We start from the raw sequence: 18,103 nt of genomic DNA on the forward strand, positions 1-18,103 counted from the left end.
AACGTATTATTTCATAAGTGAGAACTGAAAACTAACAGAGAGACATGTTCCTAAATATACACTCGACCATTTCTATGTTAAACAACATTTATATACACAAAATTATATTTCGTGCTTTTCCTCTCATAAACCATTAGTTAAAACTGCTTGTTGAATAAATCTCAAGATCAGGGTATAAGTTCAGTAATATATGTTTTTCTCAAAATAAAGAATCTAAAAGTTTTTTAGATATGAAAACTAACATTTTTTCGATAAGGAAATACATGAAATATAATATTTTTTTTCTTTAACCCACGAATAATAATAAAAAAAATAAATTAATTGCAACCACACTATTGAATTCAATATCAAATCATATCATTGGTTTTGTCTGGTAAATAATTATTGTATGAAAAATAAAATGATACACTAAGAACAAGAGGTTATTTACATTAATCCGGTGGATATCCATTATCATATAATTAATTAAAATATATTTTGTGTAGCTATACAACATTGCTTTATTTAAATAAAAGAAATGCAACATACACACACACACACACACACACACACACACACACACACATATTTAGGCGAACAACCTAAAAAAATTCAGAAGTCGATTAAAAGTCCATTGAAATTAGCTATGCCTATATTCAAAAGTAGAAGCATCTTTATTAGTGTGATTTTGAATCACTTCTTTGTATGGTTTTATTCGTCGTGAATCCATGTTAGTCCGTAATAAGTAATAATCTATAGACGCCTGATGATTATGTGAGATAAGCTTATTTTTTTTTCACTTTTAAATTATTCATGAGTCATAAATCCATCAAGGTCCCGTGGTTAGAAATAATTCAAGTGTTCCAATCATCAAAGGTAACAGGTTAACGTGCCTAATTAATTTATTTCGTGTTAATGGTGTTATTATGATTATTGTTGCTAATTCAATGGTCACATTTATTGTAATGCATTCTATATATAAAGAGATTCAGTGATTTCTAATCAAGCTGTTAGTTGGGTTAGAGTTAACAGCTATTATAATAATTATAGTAGGTATTTGTATATTTGTAATATAAACACGTGTTTATTTTTTCAAAATCAGGTAAGTACTAAAGAATGTTTTTTTTTTTTATATTATAAAAATATATTTATTTGAGACGCACAACTAACTCCTTCCCATTTTGAATACTATTGAATAAGGTATGTCTGTTACATACTATATTAATAAGTATTAGAATATATTATGTAAACGTAATGCTTTATTGCATCGTGCAGAATTACATTTAATTGAAATAATTGATTAAACTTGCTTCACTATCTATACTCTTCTTAAATTGATCGAAACAGAACAATAAATCGAATCATATAGTATAATTAGATATATTAAAAACGATGTAAACTTCTTTGATGGTTGAATGCATATGAATTCGTATGAAGATTCTTTTAAAAATTAGATACAGAATACGAAGTCTAACATTTTTGTTTTGCTAAGACAAAGTGTTTAAACATATTTTATATTTTATTTAACAGAGTAAATACATTACTAATTTAAAAAATATGAGATCAATATTTACTATATTAAAACTAACTTAATAATTTTATATGAATACAATTTGTTCAGTATTTTTCATTAAAAGAATTATTAATGAAAAAAATGAATATTATTAAGTCAACTCAACATCAACAGTTAACATCAACAGTTAATATTAATAGACTTCATTTTTACTGAATTAAATAAAATAAAATAATTATATATAAAAAAAAAAAACACAACAAAGTATAATTATTTTAGTCACAATTTATCTACTTAATAGGTAATTAAATTTAAATATCATGATTATACAACATAGTCATAGAATATTACATTTAAATACTCTCTGTTAACGGTCGTTTTATATTAACCACCCAATGAGAAGCTCCTTTAGTTTGAAGTTTTCTAATGATATTCTTAAAAAAACCATACCAAGCAAATCCAAATGTAACGCTTAATAGTGTTCCTAAATAGAAACCATCCACAGTTGTAATACAATCACCTCCATCCTCTTCACATGTCTAAAAATATTAAAAAAATAAATAAATTTAAATTAGTTATAAATTATCTACTTTACCTATATTTTTTATATTGTGTTTATGTACTTAATACTATTATTTAATATTTATTTGTGTTATGTGAATTAATGTGTAAAAATACATTAAGTTTTTAAAAATTATGTTTTTTTAAGTGTTTTGTTTAATATTTGAAAATTAACCAATCTACCAGGTTTAAGGTATACCTAGTAATAGTACCTACACTAATAATATAAACAGATTTATTTTCCTTTTCACATTTCAAATATACATATACAATCATCCGAGTTAATACAAATTAATAAACCCAATTATAATATTATATGTATATAAATTTAATAGCCGTATAATTTTGTCTTACGTTTTTATAATCTAATGTAGAACAGTAATTATAAGAATCGAATGAACATTTTTTGAATGTCAGTAAATCAATTACTCCAAGTGCAACTGTGGACGTCCATGTAGCACCTAAATTTGTTACTGTATTGAAAAATGTTATGTAAGTACCACCGAAACGAGGATCGCTTATCCGAGAGAAAAAAGCTAACACGGCAACAAACATGATGTAAGATAGAATCTACAAAACAAAAATTCAAAAATATATTATGGTTAAACTTAGACTTAATTAATATGTTTTACAATTATATTTAATCACAAGCATAAGTACAATAAGTATGTTATAATTAGTTGAAAATAATCTGATTTTTCGTGGATTTTCTGAGTAAATAATGTAGAAAGTAACCACAAAAATAAGAAAACTAGTTAATTTCATTTTTCATTGAGTAAGTGAGTATAATGTAAATTAAAATTTCCAGAGAGAAAAAAAAAGAGTATAAAATGTTTTATTTCTAGAGTTCGTTGCACGTAGGAACAATAGGAACAGTAAAACAATTAATTTTAAATTAAGATAAGGTTTAAAAAAAATCACGTTATTTTTTTAATTTCAGTAACTGATATCGATAATTGGTTTATTAATTATTATGACTAAGTCATTTAAGTAAATGTAGAAATTATGTATAAATATTTTGTTTACTTACCTCATCTACAAATAGTATAAATATCAAAATAACATAATAATATATCGGGATATTTATGACCCCGTTGTCATTTATCAACGTCGGAGTAATGTAAACCAACAAGATAAATGTTAAGCTCCAGATTAATCTGGAATTCATGAAAATATTAAAGTGTTATTGTACTTTAAAGAGTAAGATATATCAATACTAATAATAATATATTATGTGTAAACAAATATTTTTGTTAAAAAAATTTTAGATTTTAAGTTAAATTCATAAAACAAAAATCAATTTAATATACCAACAGGCCACGATATTTAAACCGATTGAAATAATGTCACGAAAAGTAATTAATTTACGGAATATTGGAATTGAATGTCATCAAAAAATTATAAAACAAAAATTATTGTAGATAATATAATTTACTGGAAGACTATACATTACGCAATATATAGTAATCCAGAAATTAACGCAATAATATACCGTACAGTTGGTATATTTTTTTTTCGTATGAATATTGTTATTAGCTTAATAATTTTAATATTTTGTATTTATTTACTTCATGGCTGTCGATTTTAAATATATGCTCATTGGTTTTGGTCCTGAAGTGTACTTTGCCGTTACTAGTGGTATAAGTATTTTCACCACGAACATACCTGTGCTAATAACAGTAATGTCATCTTTTGATACACCGGCATCAACAAGTTCCAAATACGTGACAGTATCCGTCACAGAAAATCCAACCTTGATGTACATAATTAAAATTAAAATTATGATGATAAATTTCTATATTAAGTAGGTGTAAGTATTTTTTTCAAATAGATACTTTAGAATAACAACTTGTTTATTAAAATATTCAAAACGTTTCCAATCATATCTATAGGCATTATTTGAAGTGAGTATACGTAAATTCAAATATTGTGAAACTACGACTTCGAATTCATAACAATTAGGAAATATATCGGTTTTCATGTAAAACTTGTAAAAAATGTATAATTTATCTATATATCTATTCAGTTAAAAGAAATAATTTAAGAATTACTATAACTTATCAAATCCCCCCCCCCCCATTTCATCAAGTCTTTACCTCAATGATGAATATTGAATTGAGATTAATCATTATTAAAAAAAAAAAAAAGATAAAAAATATCTTATGCCTATTTTTAAGTAAATTAAACGAAAAACTGATTTAATTTATTAAACAACAGTGTATTGAACCGTGAGCCACGAATGATAGTGCAATAACCCATAGAGATAGAAATATGTAATAAATCTGCAAACATATTTACCTTTGCTGTTAGTAATGCTATTGCCAATATCCGAATATTTGGTAATCTTAAAATATCGCCCAATAATGTATAGTTTTGAGCGACGTTGAGTTTCACATACTCTAAATCTAACCTACAATCATTTTCTTTTTTGAATATGGCAATTAATGTTGTCACAGAGATAAATATCAGGCCCCAAGCATATAGTACACCTAATTAATAAATTATATTAATTTATAGTTTAAATCAAATACTTAATAAATTTAAATATATTTTTAATATATGACATAAATTTCAAATAATGCGTAGATTATAATATATGTGTTTAAATTAATTTAAAAATTAATTCACTAATTACATTAAAAAAAAAAAAAATGTTATTACTTAATCTATACTTCAAGAATTTCAAGCAGAAATATTGTCACAAATTTTTAGTGACTAAATATATATACTATATTTTAGAGAATAATAGCTTAAAATGTATGTCACTTAAACATATTTCTATGGATAATCAATTTATTATTTGATATTCTATTAAACTCCTAAAATATAAATGTAACCAATTTAATCAATTATTATTACTTTTCATAGTCACTAATCCTCCTTCAATGGGTGTAACCCGTAAATATTTATTGCAGAAGTCTTCAGACGCAAACAATATTGGGAACACGGAACCTAACATGATACCAATTGCTTGTCCAGTAGTATTACATGTAGATGCATGACCTACATTGTTCCTGTAAAAACAAAAAAAAAATAACATTTTAGTTTATGTGTATGCAAAATAAAACTCACTTTTTTAACATTGTCAGGGCCCAACTGTCGACGACTATATCTTGTGTAGCAGCTAGGAAATTAGAGACGAGAAACATACACATCAATACTACGATGTTTGGCGTTCCCGTGTTAGGCAACAAATTATCAATATCATTAGCCATATAGAGAAAGCACGTTCCTATTCAACACAAATCATTATATACACAACCAAACGTTTTAAATCATGGAAAATATATAATCAATACCCATTTATATAAATTCATTATGAATATTATAATGCCACAACTAGGATTTTTGGGCCCCAGGAAAAAGTGACATTAGTTTTCAAATCAAGATACTTTGATAGTCGATGGTAACTTTCAAATACATTATTGCCTTTAAATGTATTGTATAAAATTAATTTTACAAGGAGTCGTCCTGTTCGTCTCATTGATATTCGTGAAACTGTATATAGTGTGTACAATTATTTAAATAATATAGGTACACTATAAAAATCTGTTTTCAGGCATATGTATGTACTGCAGCGCATCCATTACAAGTTATCAAATTTAATTTGATAGTAATTATTGATGAATTATTATGAAATTAAAATAAAATCAGTTTTGATTACTTGTAATTAAAATATTTTTCACATCAAATGTAAATCAAATGAAATATATTTTACTCGTAAGGTTTACTTTATTAATTGTTTTTGAAAATATACTTAGAAACATAAATATTGCGATTCTGTAGGTTGGTTTTAACGTTAAAGTATAACACCTACATACATTTCCAATCCCGAAATATATATTAGATATACTTAGTGCAGGGCTGTGAATTTAATGACTTTACTTATCGAAGAAATGTATTTCGAATCCAAAATAAGTGAGAGTTATTTGTTCAAAATGTAAGATTTTAAATACTACATACTCGTAGTATTATTAATTTATACATTTAAAATGTTTTAGATGTTAGAATATATAATACATAATCACTTTCTTATAATATTTTATTAATATTGAATTACATCTCTGTAGAAAAATTATTATTTATTGAATTTAGTTAAATTAAATACTTTTGTATAATATTTGAATAACGATATTTTAGTGTAAAAAGTTTATTTTACTTTACATTCTTTCAAAACATAAAGTGAATACAGCTTAAACGTATATACTATTTAGTATTGATTGGTATTCTCACATCACGTATACTAATATATAAAATATATTATACAATACACATTAAAAACCTATCTATGAATTAATTTTAACAAGCTTATTTTTTTTGTATGAATTTGCATATTTTAAAATTTTAAGCGTATAAAAATGTATGTGCTTATATTTATAAACATTTTTCTACTTCTATTTTTTTTAGTGCATTAAATTCACAGCCCTGCTTTTATTTTATAAATCTAAATATAAAGCCATTAATCATTAATGGTTTTCGACTCAGCTCAGTCTGAACATAAATTATAAGCTCCAAATAAGAGTAGATAGGTATATAATTATTTCTTTGTGTCTTAAAAATTGAAATAATAATTTTTGAAATGAAATTAATTTCCCTGTCAGTTAAATTATGCTCGTTTATCATAAAGCATTATGAAGAATATTAAATGTATTACCCATTAAGTATTGTACTGGAATGAGCCAAGATTTTCGCCTTCCTATTCTTTGTATATAGAGTGAATCTACTAAAGGAGCCCATAACAGTTTTAAACTAAATGGCCATCCAGCTAAACTAAACAAAGCCTGAAAAAAATAAAAAAAATATTTCAATTATATTATATATAGTATGATTTTTACATATGATGTTTCTTGGACTCAGCAGCAAAATAATAATTTATCTTCAATATTTTGGTTCTTATTATATCAATTTACCTGATCTTGGTAGGATATATCATTCTGGCTTTGTAAAAGTATTGGTATAGATGAAGTAAGGCCCAAAGGAAAACCTTGCATAGTGTACAGTAATAGTAGCAAGAAAAAATTCGACCAGTCTCCTTTAAGATTTGGTTTAGAAGAATTTGAATCGTACACAGCTGTAGATTTTTCTTTTTCATTTTCATTTACATTTGACGATATCATTTTTAAACACCATTAAATGCGAGTTGTTTTAAAAATAGCGTAAAATATAGTATTACTAATCGCTATAGCTTACATACTAAAGACAGAATGAATAAATTTCTTTTGGTCATTACTTATCACATCGTAATTTGATGAACTATAGTATAATCTTAATTGCACCAATTAATTCGCATGAAAATAATATGTAGTAATTATTATATATTTTTAAAACTAATCTTAATGTCTTTATATATTAATGCATTAAATATGAAATCGAGAATATATTTTAGAAATATAAAATACATAATTTCCAAATTAAATTTTTAATTCAAATAACAAATTATATTAAATTAAATAATATTATGAAAAAGAGCACGGAGATTCTCACTAGTAAGATACATTTTTATTTTTTATTTCAAAGCTTACCTATTTATGAAATAATAAATATTAAAACTATTAGGTAAATTGGATTTTTTTTTAATGTCATAATTAAATACGATTGAATGTATTTAGTGAAAAAACACAGAGTTGTGTGTAAATTATATTAAATTTACATGATAAAAAGTACGTTTTTAAATTATCAGTGAGGCAATATAATTTTGATAAAAAACGAGTAATATTTGAATTGTGAATACATTTTAAATCATTTTCGATTAAAAAATTGTGATTTGTAAATATATATGGAATTTGTAAAATAAAAATACTTTTAATGAACATTTATCTCACTTTGGTGCTCTGTTTAATGCTAAATTAAACTCAAATGTAATAATTATTGATAATTGTATAGCAATTTTTAAGTTAATTTTAATTTATTAAAAACGCATTAAATGAAATGAAAAAATCGTTTGTATTCCAGTCGTTGAACCATATTAACAAAAAATGTATCCAAAAATAATTTCGTAAATAATATTGAGGTAGGGTGAAAAAATAAAATTGTAATCTAAATAAAGATAAATAACTTTATTATATTAGATTTATTCAAATTGATCTGCAGAACCATATTTTTATTATAATTGGTGAATGTTGAAAAAGGTATTATAAATTTATAAACTATGAGTTATTACTTATTAGCTGTTTCTTAACTCAGTAAATAGTATTAAAGGTCAACTATGATGTTTCTACTTGTCTTGTTCTATCATAATTATTAACTAAGCCTGTCATACTAGTTTAACATTGGATAATTTTAATACCTATACTTTTTTCACAAAAATATGTAATCCAACGTTGTATTCTGTTAACTGAGTATACTATCGTTTTCAGCAACATAAATTAAACATAAATTAAACATAAATTGACAAAACATTTCAAAAAGTGGATTGGACCAGTAAACTAATAGTTTTACCGTAATTTGTATTACCTATTTATACCACAGTGTAGCAATAGCTGTAATTATTATGCATGTGTATATATAATATTATGAATATACATATATAGAGTTGTAATTAATAGGTGTGTATATATTGTATATAATATTATGGGAATATATAAATATATTTATAAAGCAACTATAAAAATATATTTTAACTATGCTAAATGTTAAATGGTACCATCTGAAACAGTGTATTTAGGCATCAGACTCGCAGGACATTCTGCAGGTGCATCCTGCCGATATAAAAAGAAGTATGGGAGCCATGTATAGTAAAGTTATACGGAGATAAAATAGCAAGGGCAAGCAGACTATCCTAAGAGAGCTTGTCCCCCAGATTAGCAGGGATTTATCAGACGTGGCATCAAAATAAAGCTCAAAATAACATCTCACTAACTAACACGTCGACGACAAATTTACTCTTAATATTTACTTCGTCGATTTTACAATAAACGTAACAGAAAATACCTATAACACTATTCATTGATTGTATAAGAATTATTCACACTTCATTATTTCAACCTTTCAACCTGTAACACTTTGGAGTTCGCAACAGCAGTTGTAATCATATTTGATTACATCGTTCAACAAATGTAATAGACAATAAGTTTTGTATATTTATATAATATGTTAATTCTAATAGTATATTATACAGTATAAAACTATAAAGTATTGATAATTTTAATAACATATATTCATTTTAAGGACTGAACTCAATGTATGATTGTAGTCATAGTATGGACTATGACTAAGCATTTGACCAAAATTCGAAAAATGACCTTCAATGTCTATAGGTATTTAATTCCTAATTTAGTTTTTAATATTATTCTTATACATCGTAGATTAAAATCTATTTATTTATAATGACATTGTAAATTCGATAATTATTATGTACTCATAAATAACTTAACAATATCGTAATAAGCAAAGTCGTATGAATACTTTTATGGCTATGTGTAACTTATATGTATATTATATAGTATATAGCTTATAAATTATGAATGTAAAACACACGAGACATGAGTTATAAATTAATGTAAATTAACTATTTTATTAAACTAGTTCAATGGATACATTGCATTGCTAATAGAAAAATAAATTATAAGTTTCCTTAAAAATAGAGTCTGGAAGCTGATCAAACCGTTTTTGCTAAGAATTGTTTTTTGTATACAATTATTTCATATTACAGAGCAAGTTTGTAGTTCTTTAGTTTTTTATTTTTATTTTTATATATTGGAATTATTGGATACATTAGTATATACAGTAGTTTATCTATCAAAGAAACATATAATTTAAAATAAGGGTAACTTCACTTCTTTTTAAGGCTAGTTACAATTTGCCCTCTCCTTATTAAGCAAACATTGAAATATGTTGTGAAGATTGACTATTGAATGATAAAGGCAGTGACGTTTTTAAAGATGCATCCTTACCCGAAATTTTAGAAAAATTTAAAAATGGTTTTCGTGTTCTGTATTATGTAAGAGATAACTAAGTATTAAAATTATTTTTTGTATAAATATTATTGTAAGAGTATTTTTAATTTTATATTTATACGCTTGCCATCAATATACTAAACCTCTGAGGGATTTTAGTTAATAGCCAACCATATTTAATTAACTATCCTTCACCCCTCAAAAAAGTTATATTTTGCCCGATTGAAAGTAATGGAAAGGAAAGTATAGTATAAATATAATTTTGTTTTCATAGTACCTATAATATTCTTTGGATTATACTCAAGGACTTAAAAAATTAAAAGATGACCGAACTCATTTTGTTGAGATTTTTAATAAATTAACCTAGGAATTATGTAAATTATCATAACCCATAATAGGCTGTATTATGCATTCAATTTTCAATTTCAATAATTAATACCTGTGAATCATTCTAAGTTTTTTAATACGCTTATCAAATATAAAAAAAATTATAAGACTTGGACCAAACCTGAGATTTGACAAGTCATAGTAATATTTACGTAAAAATATATAGCATATTACACTTATATCGGTGTACAAGCCTAAAAATATATATATATATATATATATATTATGTTGAACTCAAGAATTTACTGCAAAAAAGTATACATAGCTTATTGTTTAATAATAATATATTATAATTAATATTAAATTTATTTACTTACGACAGTCGTCACCGCGGTGAACTTGAATGACTGGCCGTACGCCCCCTGTTCCGATAATTGCAGTTATTACTATTATTATACAATTCACATGTGTATTATACGTTCTACACCATTAGCTAAGAGCAACGTTATTTTTTGGATAATTTTTAATTATTTTCACGTAATAATTTATACTCAAATATACGTATAATATTGTGTAATACTCGTATAGCAGTACATGCGTACAGTAGCTATGAAATAATATATGTAAATTATCATGTCCGGCAACGCCTAATTTTGTGTCTGTGCGTTTTAATATTTTTATTTTATTTCGTTGCTTAAGAATTGTTACATTTTTTAAATGCGATCAAGTGCCCTCCTCCAGTTATCCTTCCACACGGTCAAGATCCAAGGTCATTGTCACCATGAATCGCCATTTAATAGTGCATTCGCCACCGCCCAATATTTATAAGTAAATTTAAGTATAGGTAATGTTAATATACGGGATCCGGATTTTATTCTTTCAGACTGACAACGCCCTGTATGATGAGTGGGGACAGGAACACCTACCCCATGATATCATGGTTAGGTATAGGTACTACCGTTTGTATAAAAGGGCTGTAGTACCCGGCATTGACATCACATATATCACTCACATTCCAAGTACACACATCGACCACAGGTTGAAGTTTGCAGATCCGTTGAAAACAACGCAAGAAGAAACCACCAAACACGAAATGGCTTCTTTCAAGTATCTGGTGAGTTGCAGCTTTAACAACACAATATCGCAGCGTAGGCGTTATCGACTATTATCAATAGTGCCCATGTAGTAGAACTGATTATCTTTATGCATAGCTACAATATTTTATAACTTTATAGTTTTCAATCGATTCTTTAAATACAAATTCTCACGCCAGTAATAATAATAAAGTATATTATTTCTAAAAAATTTTGATTATGAAAAAAATAATTGATAATATGATATAATTTTGGCTTGACGAATTGTGATTGTTTAGTCAAGCAGAGTATACATATCTGTATATTTATATTAATTATTTGGTATTATATAACATGATTTTTTTATTTTAATGATAAGTGCAGGATTTAAAAAAAATTGATACAATATATAGTTACTGAATAACCATCAAAAAATTTTCAAAACATTCAAAACGTGGGTAGTCGACTTTTATCATCTATAGCTTCTATTATAGTATTGCTTTGCATATAAGGGAAAAAAATGTATACATGTGCTACGATACCTATATAATTTTTCACGAATTTATAATACTCTATAGTCTATAGGTAAAAAATGATTAAAATTTCACACTTATAATATTGTTATCTATACTGAATATATTCTACCGTTTTATTGCATTGTGCTGCAGATTGTAAATCTGAAATTAAATAGTAATATTAAAAATCATAAAAGTTACATTGCGATCCGTGGTTAAAATTTTTCACTTTGTATTTTATTTCTATTATACAATTTGAATTTGTATATGCAATATTATTATTACGATTTTCCGTCTTATAGATATTCATCGCCTTGGCCGTGTACTCTGTTGCCGCCGAAGAAGGAGTAAGAGCAAAGAAACACGCTTACATTGCCGCTGCCCCAGCTCGTAAGTGCCAATTGTTAAATAAATTTAATACAGTAACTTATATACGGGGTGATCTATCTAACGTAAAACACTTATTATTTCAGAAAGTACTAATGTTTTTGAAAATATTTCTGTTACATAATTTTAAATCATTATATAAAGTTTTGATGAGCTAAGTAGTAGGCCAACATTTTGTGAGGTACACACAACTGTACACTCCACTCTATTCATCAAAGCTTTAAATACTTATAGCTCATAAACTACTAGTCACATATTTAATTTTTATGCATCAAAGTATTGAAAAAAATATTATACGTACTTTGGAATAAAAAATTGGGCATATTTTCATTAAAAAAAGTAATAAATTAGTAAAATAATAACAATAAAAAAATTGTAAAAATATATTTTTTAGAAAAATTGTGTTTTTAACGATTTAAAATTATTTAAAAAATATTTTCAAAAATGTCAATAATTTTTTTTTTTTAATAATGAACGTTATACAGATCATTCGATTTACTCGTATTATACTTATTACCTGTATGTAAATGAAATCTCGTCAAAATCAAAATGCATCCTGCAGTAAAACCGATTCTAATTTACATTCTAATCAATTTTTTTTTTTATCAATAGCGATTTTGGGTTACTCTGCCTCAGCTCCTGGATCGTTTTCATATGCATACTCTGATTATACCAGTTATCCCTACAATTATGCCGTGAAAGCAGCTGCATACCCTGCACCCGCTGTATACCCAGCAGCAACGTACCCTGCAGCAACAGTATATGCCGCTCCAGCATACCCTAGCTACCACGAAGATGATGGCAAATACTGGCCCGGCAAATACGAAAAGACTTACATTCCAGCCTACAAGGCCGCATACCCAAGCTACCCAGAAGATGACGGCAAATACTGGCCCGGCAAATACGAAAAGACTTACATCCCAGCCTATAAAGCCGGATATCCAGTCGCCTATCACTACTAAATGCTCTTACAACAATGATTCTCAACCTTCCTGTAACTCGTAGTTTTCTTATTCTACTTTTAACAATAAAAATGTGATCTTATTTTTGTCATTAACCGACTTTGTTTTTATTTATTTTCTTATCTGAGTTGTGACTGAAAAATTACAATATACCTAACATGATATTACTACGTCTATTTATGGTTTAGGTTAGTGTGCAGTATGAAGTGTACATAATCAACAATAACTCATCAGTTATCAGTCTATAGTGAATCAATACGATCTATGGACAAATATTACTCGAACATTTGGCTGTAGGAAATGGTATGACTAGCCGATAGCGATACTGCATACTGATATGTGTGTGGTGAAGTATATACTACTATAATGTATACCATAAGGCGTAAGATATGCAATACGGCATTCATATTGGTTAATCTTTACTACTTACAAAGCGAAAATGTTGTACTTTTCTGAATAAATTTTGCCGCATTTTGTAGAACTTAGCAGATATATCAAAAGTATTAAAAATACTAAGAAAAAGCGTTTGATTATACATTTAAATGTGAGTGGTGTATTGAAACTAAATAAAATTATATTGTATTTGCTAACTATTTAAAAATAGATACAGTAGTAGTGTAAGTATGAATTTTTTATGATTATATGTATATTTTATTATTTTAATAAAGTTATACCATTGATGGATCATTAAAATTTTCTACCATATTTTTTAAAAGTTTATTATAATTTTTTTTTCACCCAATGTCTAATTTTGTCTAAATATAGAATAAATTTCCAAATATTTTTATAAATTTAATAAATTATAGATGTATATTTTTGATCGTTGACTACTTAGAACAATAAAAATCATTATAAAAAAAAATTAAAAAAAATAATAAGTGCAATGTTTAAAACAAATATCATACTACATAATATATCTAATTTGGGACAGTAAAAAGTTGTTTAAAAAAGAAATAAGTAAACATATTATTTTAAATATAACTAATAAAAATGATTAAAAATTCTAACATAAAAATAGTACATTTTGTAAAATAAAATTGATTTTTTTGTTATTCTTTAACATATAGTTTAACCATTTGTTCATATTTATTATTTATTTATTTATTTTTTTTTTTTGTCAAAATACAGTTTGGATGTTTAACAATTTAATATTTGCTAGTGAATTTGATCTCAGTAATGTAATATTTAAAATTAAAATATTTGAATGTTAAGTTTTTTTAAAACTTTTAAAATTATCATTGAAACATTCACTTATTTTATTCATGTTACATGTATTTACATTTATTAAATAAGGAGGAAGTATTTGTGAAAATCGCTATATTTCCAAACTATTTGATTTTGTAATAGTCTTTGTGGAAAGTTTCATTGATGTATGTTCTTACTTCTTTTAAAGTATAACAATAGTTCATCGATAATATAAATAGTACGATATCTCGTAAATCATTAGTCATTTGATAAATTATAGTTTTATAGCACAACGCCACCTAAACATCATACCTAAACAATTAATAAATAACAATACGTATATGATAGAAATAATGATGATAATATTATTAACGTATGAATAGTGCTCAACTTTCTTAACATATTTCAAAGGAAACAAAGCTATGAGATTTTAATCTATTTAACGAACGATTTCATTTTCCTTATATTTGTAACTAATCCTATGCTCTGGACTTAACACCAAATCATTTTAGAAATATTTTAATAATAACGTTGGATCATAAATAAATACTAATTTAATGGATTTTTCAAAGTTAATACTTGCCTTGTAGTTTTTACAGTAAGGTATTGTTAACTAAAAAGTTTATAACATTAATATAATATGGTATAAATAAATGTTATTTTAATAACTAAATATTAATAAAAATAACAATATAATAAATGCAATGTTTTTAGAAAAAAAATATATAAACCTACTGTAGCATTAAAAGTAAAATAAATATTATTAACTATAATAAATTTAGTAACTATAACAAAAACATATTACGGAATATACTTAGTAATATAGGCTGACAGACGGACTCTGTTCAAAATCGTTTAACATATATTTTATACTATTATATATCATTGGATTCAAATTTAACACACCCTTTACATTGATCCATACCTAATGTATAGCAGAGCGGTATCCACTTTTTTACCTTTTTTATCCGTGACCCCAAAGTAATAACTAGATTTACATTTATACTAAAGAAGATATTGCAGTTAAATATTGAGACATTTTTCTTTCATAAAAAATGTCTTTCAATACAAAAAATAAAACATATTGTAAAATCAATATCTTAACAATTCATCATTCCGCACATCCAAATCTAAAATATTTAAGTGTATTTTTTAAATAGAATAGGCTATAATATTTAGTTTCAAATATAAGTACTTACAATTTTATTTAATTAAAAAATACTAGACAAACTCGAGTTGGGTTCCTGTATATTTTATAGAGTATATAAGTTAGGACTAGCCTATTTTCGTTACTCAGGAAACACCACGTGAATGTTGGCTAGAATGTCACCCAAAAATTTTATTTTTTTGTTGCGTTAAGGTATATATGTAGGTATTAGATTAATTTTAAAAAATAAAAAATATTATATATTATTTAGTAATAAATATTTGTATTATTTCAAATCCCCATAGTAATAAAGAAAAAAGTAATTTATATGCTCTTTAGGTAATTAGATAATAGGGTTAAGCAATGTGAATAGGGTTAAGCAATGTGAAAAAGGGTTAATCAATGTGAAAAGGGTTAATCAATGTGAAAACAGTTCGGCCCTCATGTAGTGATTTTCAATGGAAAAAAAAAAAAAAAGGTAATTAGATAATATCTATAACAATAATACTTAAAGATCATATTATTTTTCCAGGGGGGAAGGCAAGTGCCCAGTCTTGCCCCTCTTCAATGGGCGCCCATGTACTGGCAAGTTACGTTGGACCTAATTCGAGTAATATCAAATAATACCACCAACCCAATTCGAGTATTATATCTCGGAACCCAACTCACGTTTTCCAGAAATACTTACATCTTATACCTACACAATTTAAAATGTCTGTATTTATTTTTAAATTTAGCTACATTGATAATTAATAGAATTCCATTTAATTTGCAGATATATTGGAAAAAGTAAAGTTAATACGATAAAGTATTTCCAACATCGCGTATTTTATTCACATTTCAACGAAAAATAATTAGAGTGTCAATAGATATAGGTACTTTTATATTGACAATGATATAAATAGATACACTTAGTATAGTTTAGTTACATCGATATCGGCAAGATGCAAATCACCATATAAATTGTAAACCAATGACCTATGGTCAGTAAATTCTATTATTATAATTTTATTCAACCAGGATTTAGTTAGTTTTAATCATATTTAAATATAGCCCACATGTGACAATAATAGGCAATGCCGGATCTAGAGGGACTCGGTGAGTATCGTTACCCAGGCTCTGTTGATATAAGCGCGCTTTTAAGTTCATGAAAAATAACAAAACAAAAATAAAATATAATAAAAATATATATAAATTGTAACATATTTCCAAACGTATAATAAGAAAAAAACAATAATATTATACATAACAAGTTATTTAAAAATACAATATTTTAATGTGTAATTTTTAACTATTTTTGTCCGGCGTTGCCGTCTTTTATAGGTTTATTTGTTTTCGTAGTGTATTCAATCCGATGACCGACGATATTAATTGCATATTATTATTGTTTTAATGATGTACGACGCATGAATATTCGTATATACGATAATATTATATTTTGTATCGTTCATTTCTTCTATTGAATAGTCGATTTTGTTATATTATGAGTTATGAGTGTTATGACATTCGTGACAATAGTTTAAATACAAATAATTGTAATACGAAAATATACTTTTTGTTTTATGTTCAAGCATTTTTTCTTACGTCGACCCCCGGCCACACAGCTCCACATCCACACAAGGGAACCGTATTTTTATTAGCCCCGGGCGTCAAACGTCCTAGATCCAGCACTGACAATAGGTATTTCACAGTCGGTTACCACGAGGATAGGATGCACGCGTTTCCGTATTCGTCACGAACTCCGCAGACGTGGTAAAGAAGACGTACAACCTAGTCGCCGAGAACGCATAACGTATTCAGTGTTCGATTTAGTGTTTTGTTTCGCAATATGTGCCCAAAACGTTATCTATTTTGATTTACAAGAAAACCTCTGGAACGTGTTTAGTTTTCCGTCGTTTGCGCGCACTCGTAATCGCATGGGAAAAAACTACCCGTACAGAGTACCTCATCGGAGTACAAGATACGGTTTGCAATCAACCCCCACCAGGACCTCGCGCGGTGCAGCGCACCGTTTTTCCTGGGAATCTATCAGTCACGGAAAATAAGGACATCGTTCGGTGTGTACAACAATACATAATGCATAACGTAATACGCCGCACTGCCCCGGCGTTGAGCACCTGCAGCGAACGGGACGCGCGGCGTCCAATAATAATCGGTACATCACAACAATAACAACAACCTCGTCGCGATGACACGGCGAGTGCAACAGGCTGCAGCGCAAAGCGCAGCGGCCAACGCCACAGCACCCGCGATGGCCACCGCCGCAGACGACCACGACGGCGACGACACGACGACCTCTCGCCGAGGTCGCGTCGCGGCGTCTATCGATCGACGCATGAGCACGCGCCAGCGACGGGACGGACAGCGCGCGCTCGCATCATCGGTCCGGGTCGCCGCCGCCGCCGCCGCTTACGATTTCGTCGCGCGCACCTGCGCGGTCGTTATAGCGACACGTTTGCGCGCAAACGGCGGCGTGACGTCGCGACATCGCGCGGGCGCGCACGGGATGGCCGCCGCGCGCTGGGGGTACGCGCGCGTGGCGCTGTACCCCGCTACGCT

General features: G+C 27.4%; 2 protein-coding genes across 2 annotated transcripts; one reads left to right on the forward strand and one right to left on the reverse strand.

Annotated features, from left to right (window-relative positions):
* Nucleotides 1-1,776: 1,776 nt before the first annotated feature.
* On the reverse strand, nt 1,777-7,170 carry LOC112602236 (acetyl-coenzyme A transporter 1-like). The gene is made up of 9 exons (XM_025350200.1): nt 6,964-7,170; nt 6,708-6,834; nt 5,126-5,285; nt 4,913-5,067; nt 4,352-4,542; nt 3,622-3,806; nt 3,084-3,210; nt 2,408-2,623; nt 1,777-2,031 (listed from the first exon to the last, which is right to left on the reverse strand). Exons 1-9 carry the CDS (start codon nt 7,168-7,170, stop codon nt 1,846-1,848), a joined length of 1,554 nt encoding a protein of 517 aa, XP_025205985.1. The 3' UTR covers nt 1,777-1,845.
* Nucleotides 7,171-11,260: 4,090 nt separating this feature from the next.
* LOC112602276 (adhesive plaque matrix protein-like) lies at nt 11,261-13,307 on the forward strand. The gene is made up of 3 exons (XM_025350264.1): nt 11,261-11,389; nt 12,166-12,253; nt 12,863-13,307. The coding sequence occupies exons 1-3, from the start codon at nt 11,369-11,371 to the stop codon at nt 13,210-13,212; spliced, it is 459 nt and encodes a 152-aa protein (XP_025206049.1). The 5' UTR covers nt 11,261-11,368; the 3' UTR covers nt 13,213-13,307.
* Nucleotides 13,308-18,103: the final 4,796 nt, after the last annotated feature.

The sequence above is a fragment of the Melanaphis sacchari genome, unplaced genomic scaffold (assembly GCF_002803265.2).
Source record: "Melanaphis sacchari strain LSU unplaced genomic scaffold, SCAv2.0 Contig85_pilon_pilon, whole genome shotgun sequence".
NCBI lineage: Eukaryota > Metazoa > Arthropoda > Insecta > Hemiptera > Aphididae > Melanaphis > Melanaphis sacchari.

Bases quoted from the DNA above. Each gene is read 5' to 3' on its own strand.
- LOC112602236 (XM_025350200.1), bottom strand. From the start codon at position 7,170: ATGATATCGTCAAATGTAAATGAAAATGAAAAAGAAAAATCTACAGCT. The intron at 5,286-6,707 runs GTAATACATTTA...TGTGTTGAATAG, and splicing joins TCCAGTACAATACTTAATGG to GAACGTGCTTTCTCTATATG. The intron at 2,032-2,407 runs GTAAGACAAAAT...TAATATTTTTAG, and splicing joins CTACATTAGATTATAAAAAC to ACATGTGAAGAGGATGGAGG.
- LOC112602276 (XM_025350264.1), top strand. From the start codon at position 11,369: ATGGCTTCTTTCAAGTATCTG. The intron at 11,390-12,165 runs GTGAGTTGCAGC...TCCGTCTTATAG, and splicing joins TGGCTTCTTTCAAGTATCTG to ATATTCATCGCCTTGGCCGT. The intron at 12,254-12,862 runs GTAAGTGCCAAT...TTTTATCAATAG, and splicing joins CATTGCCGCTGCCCCAGCTC to CGATTTTGGGTTACTCTGCC.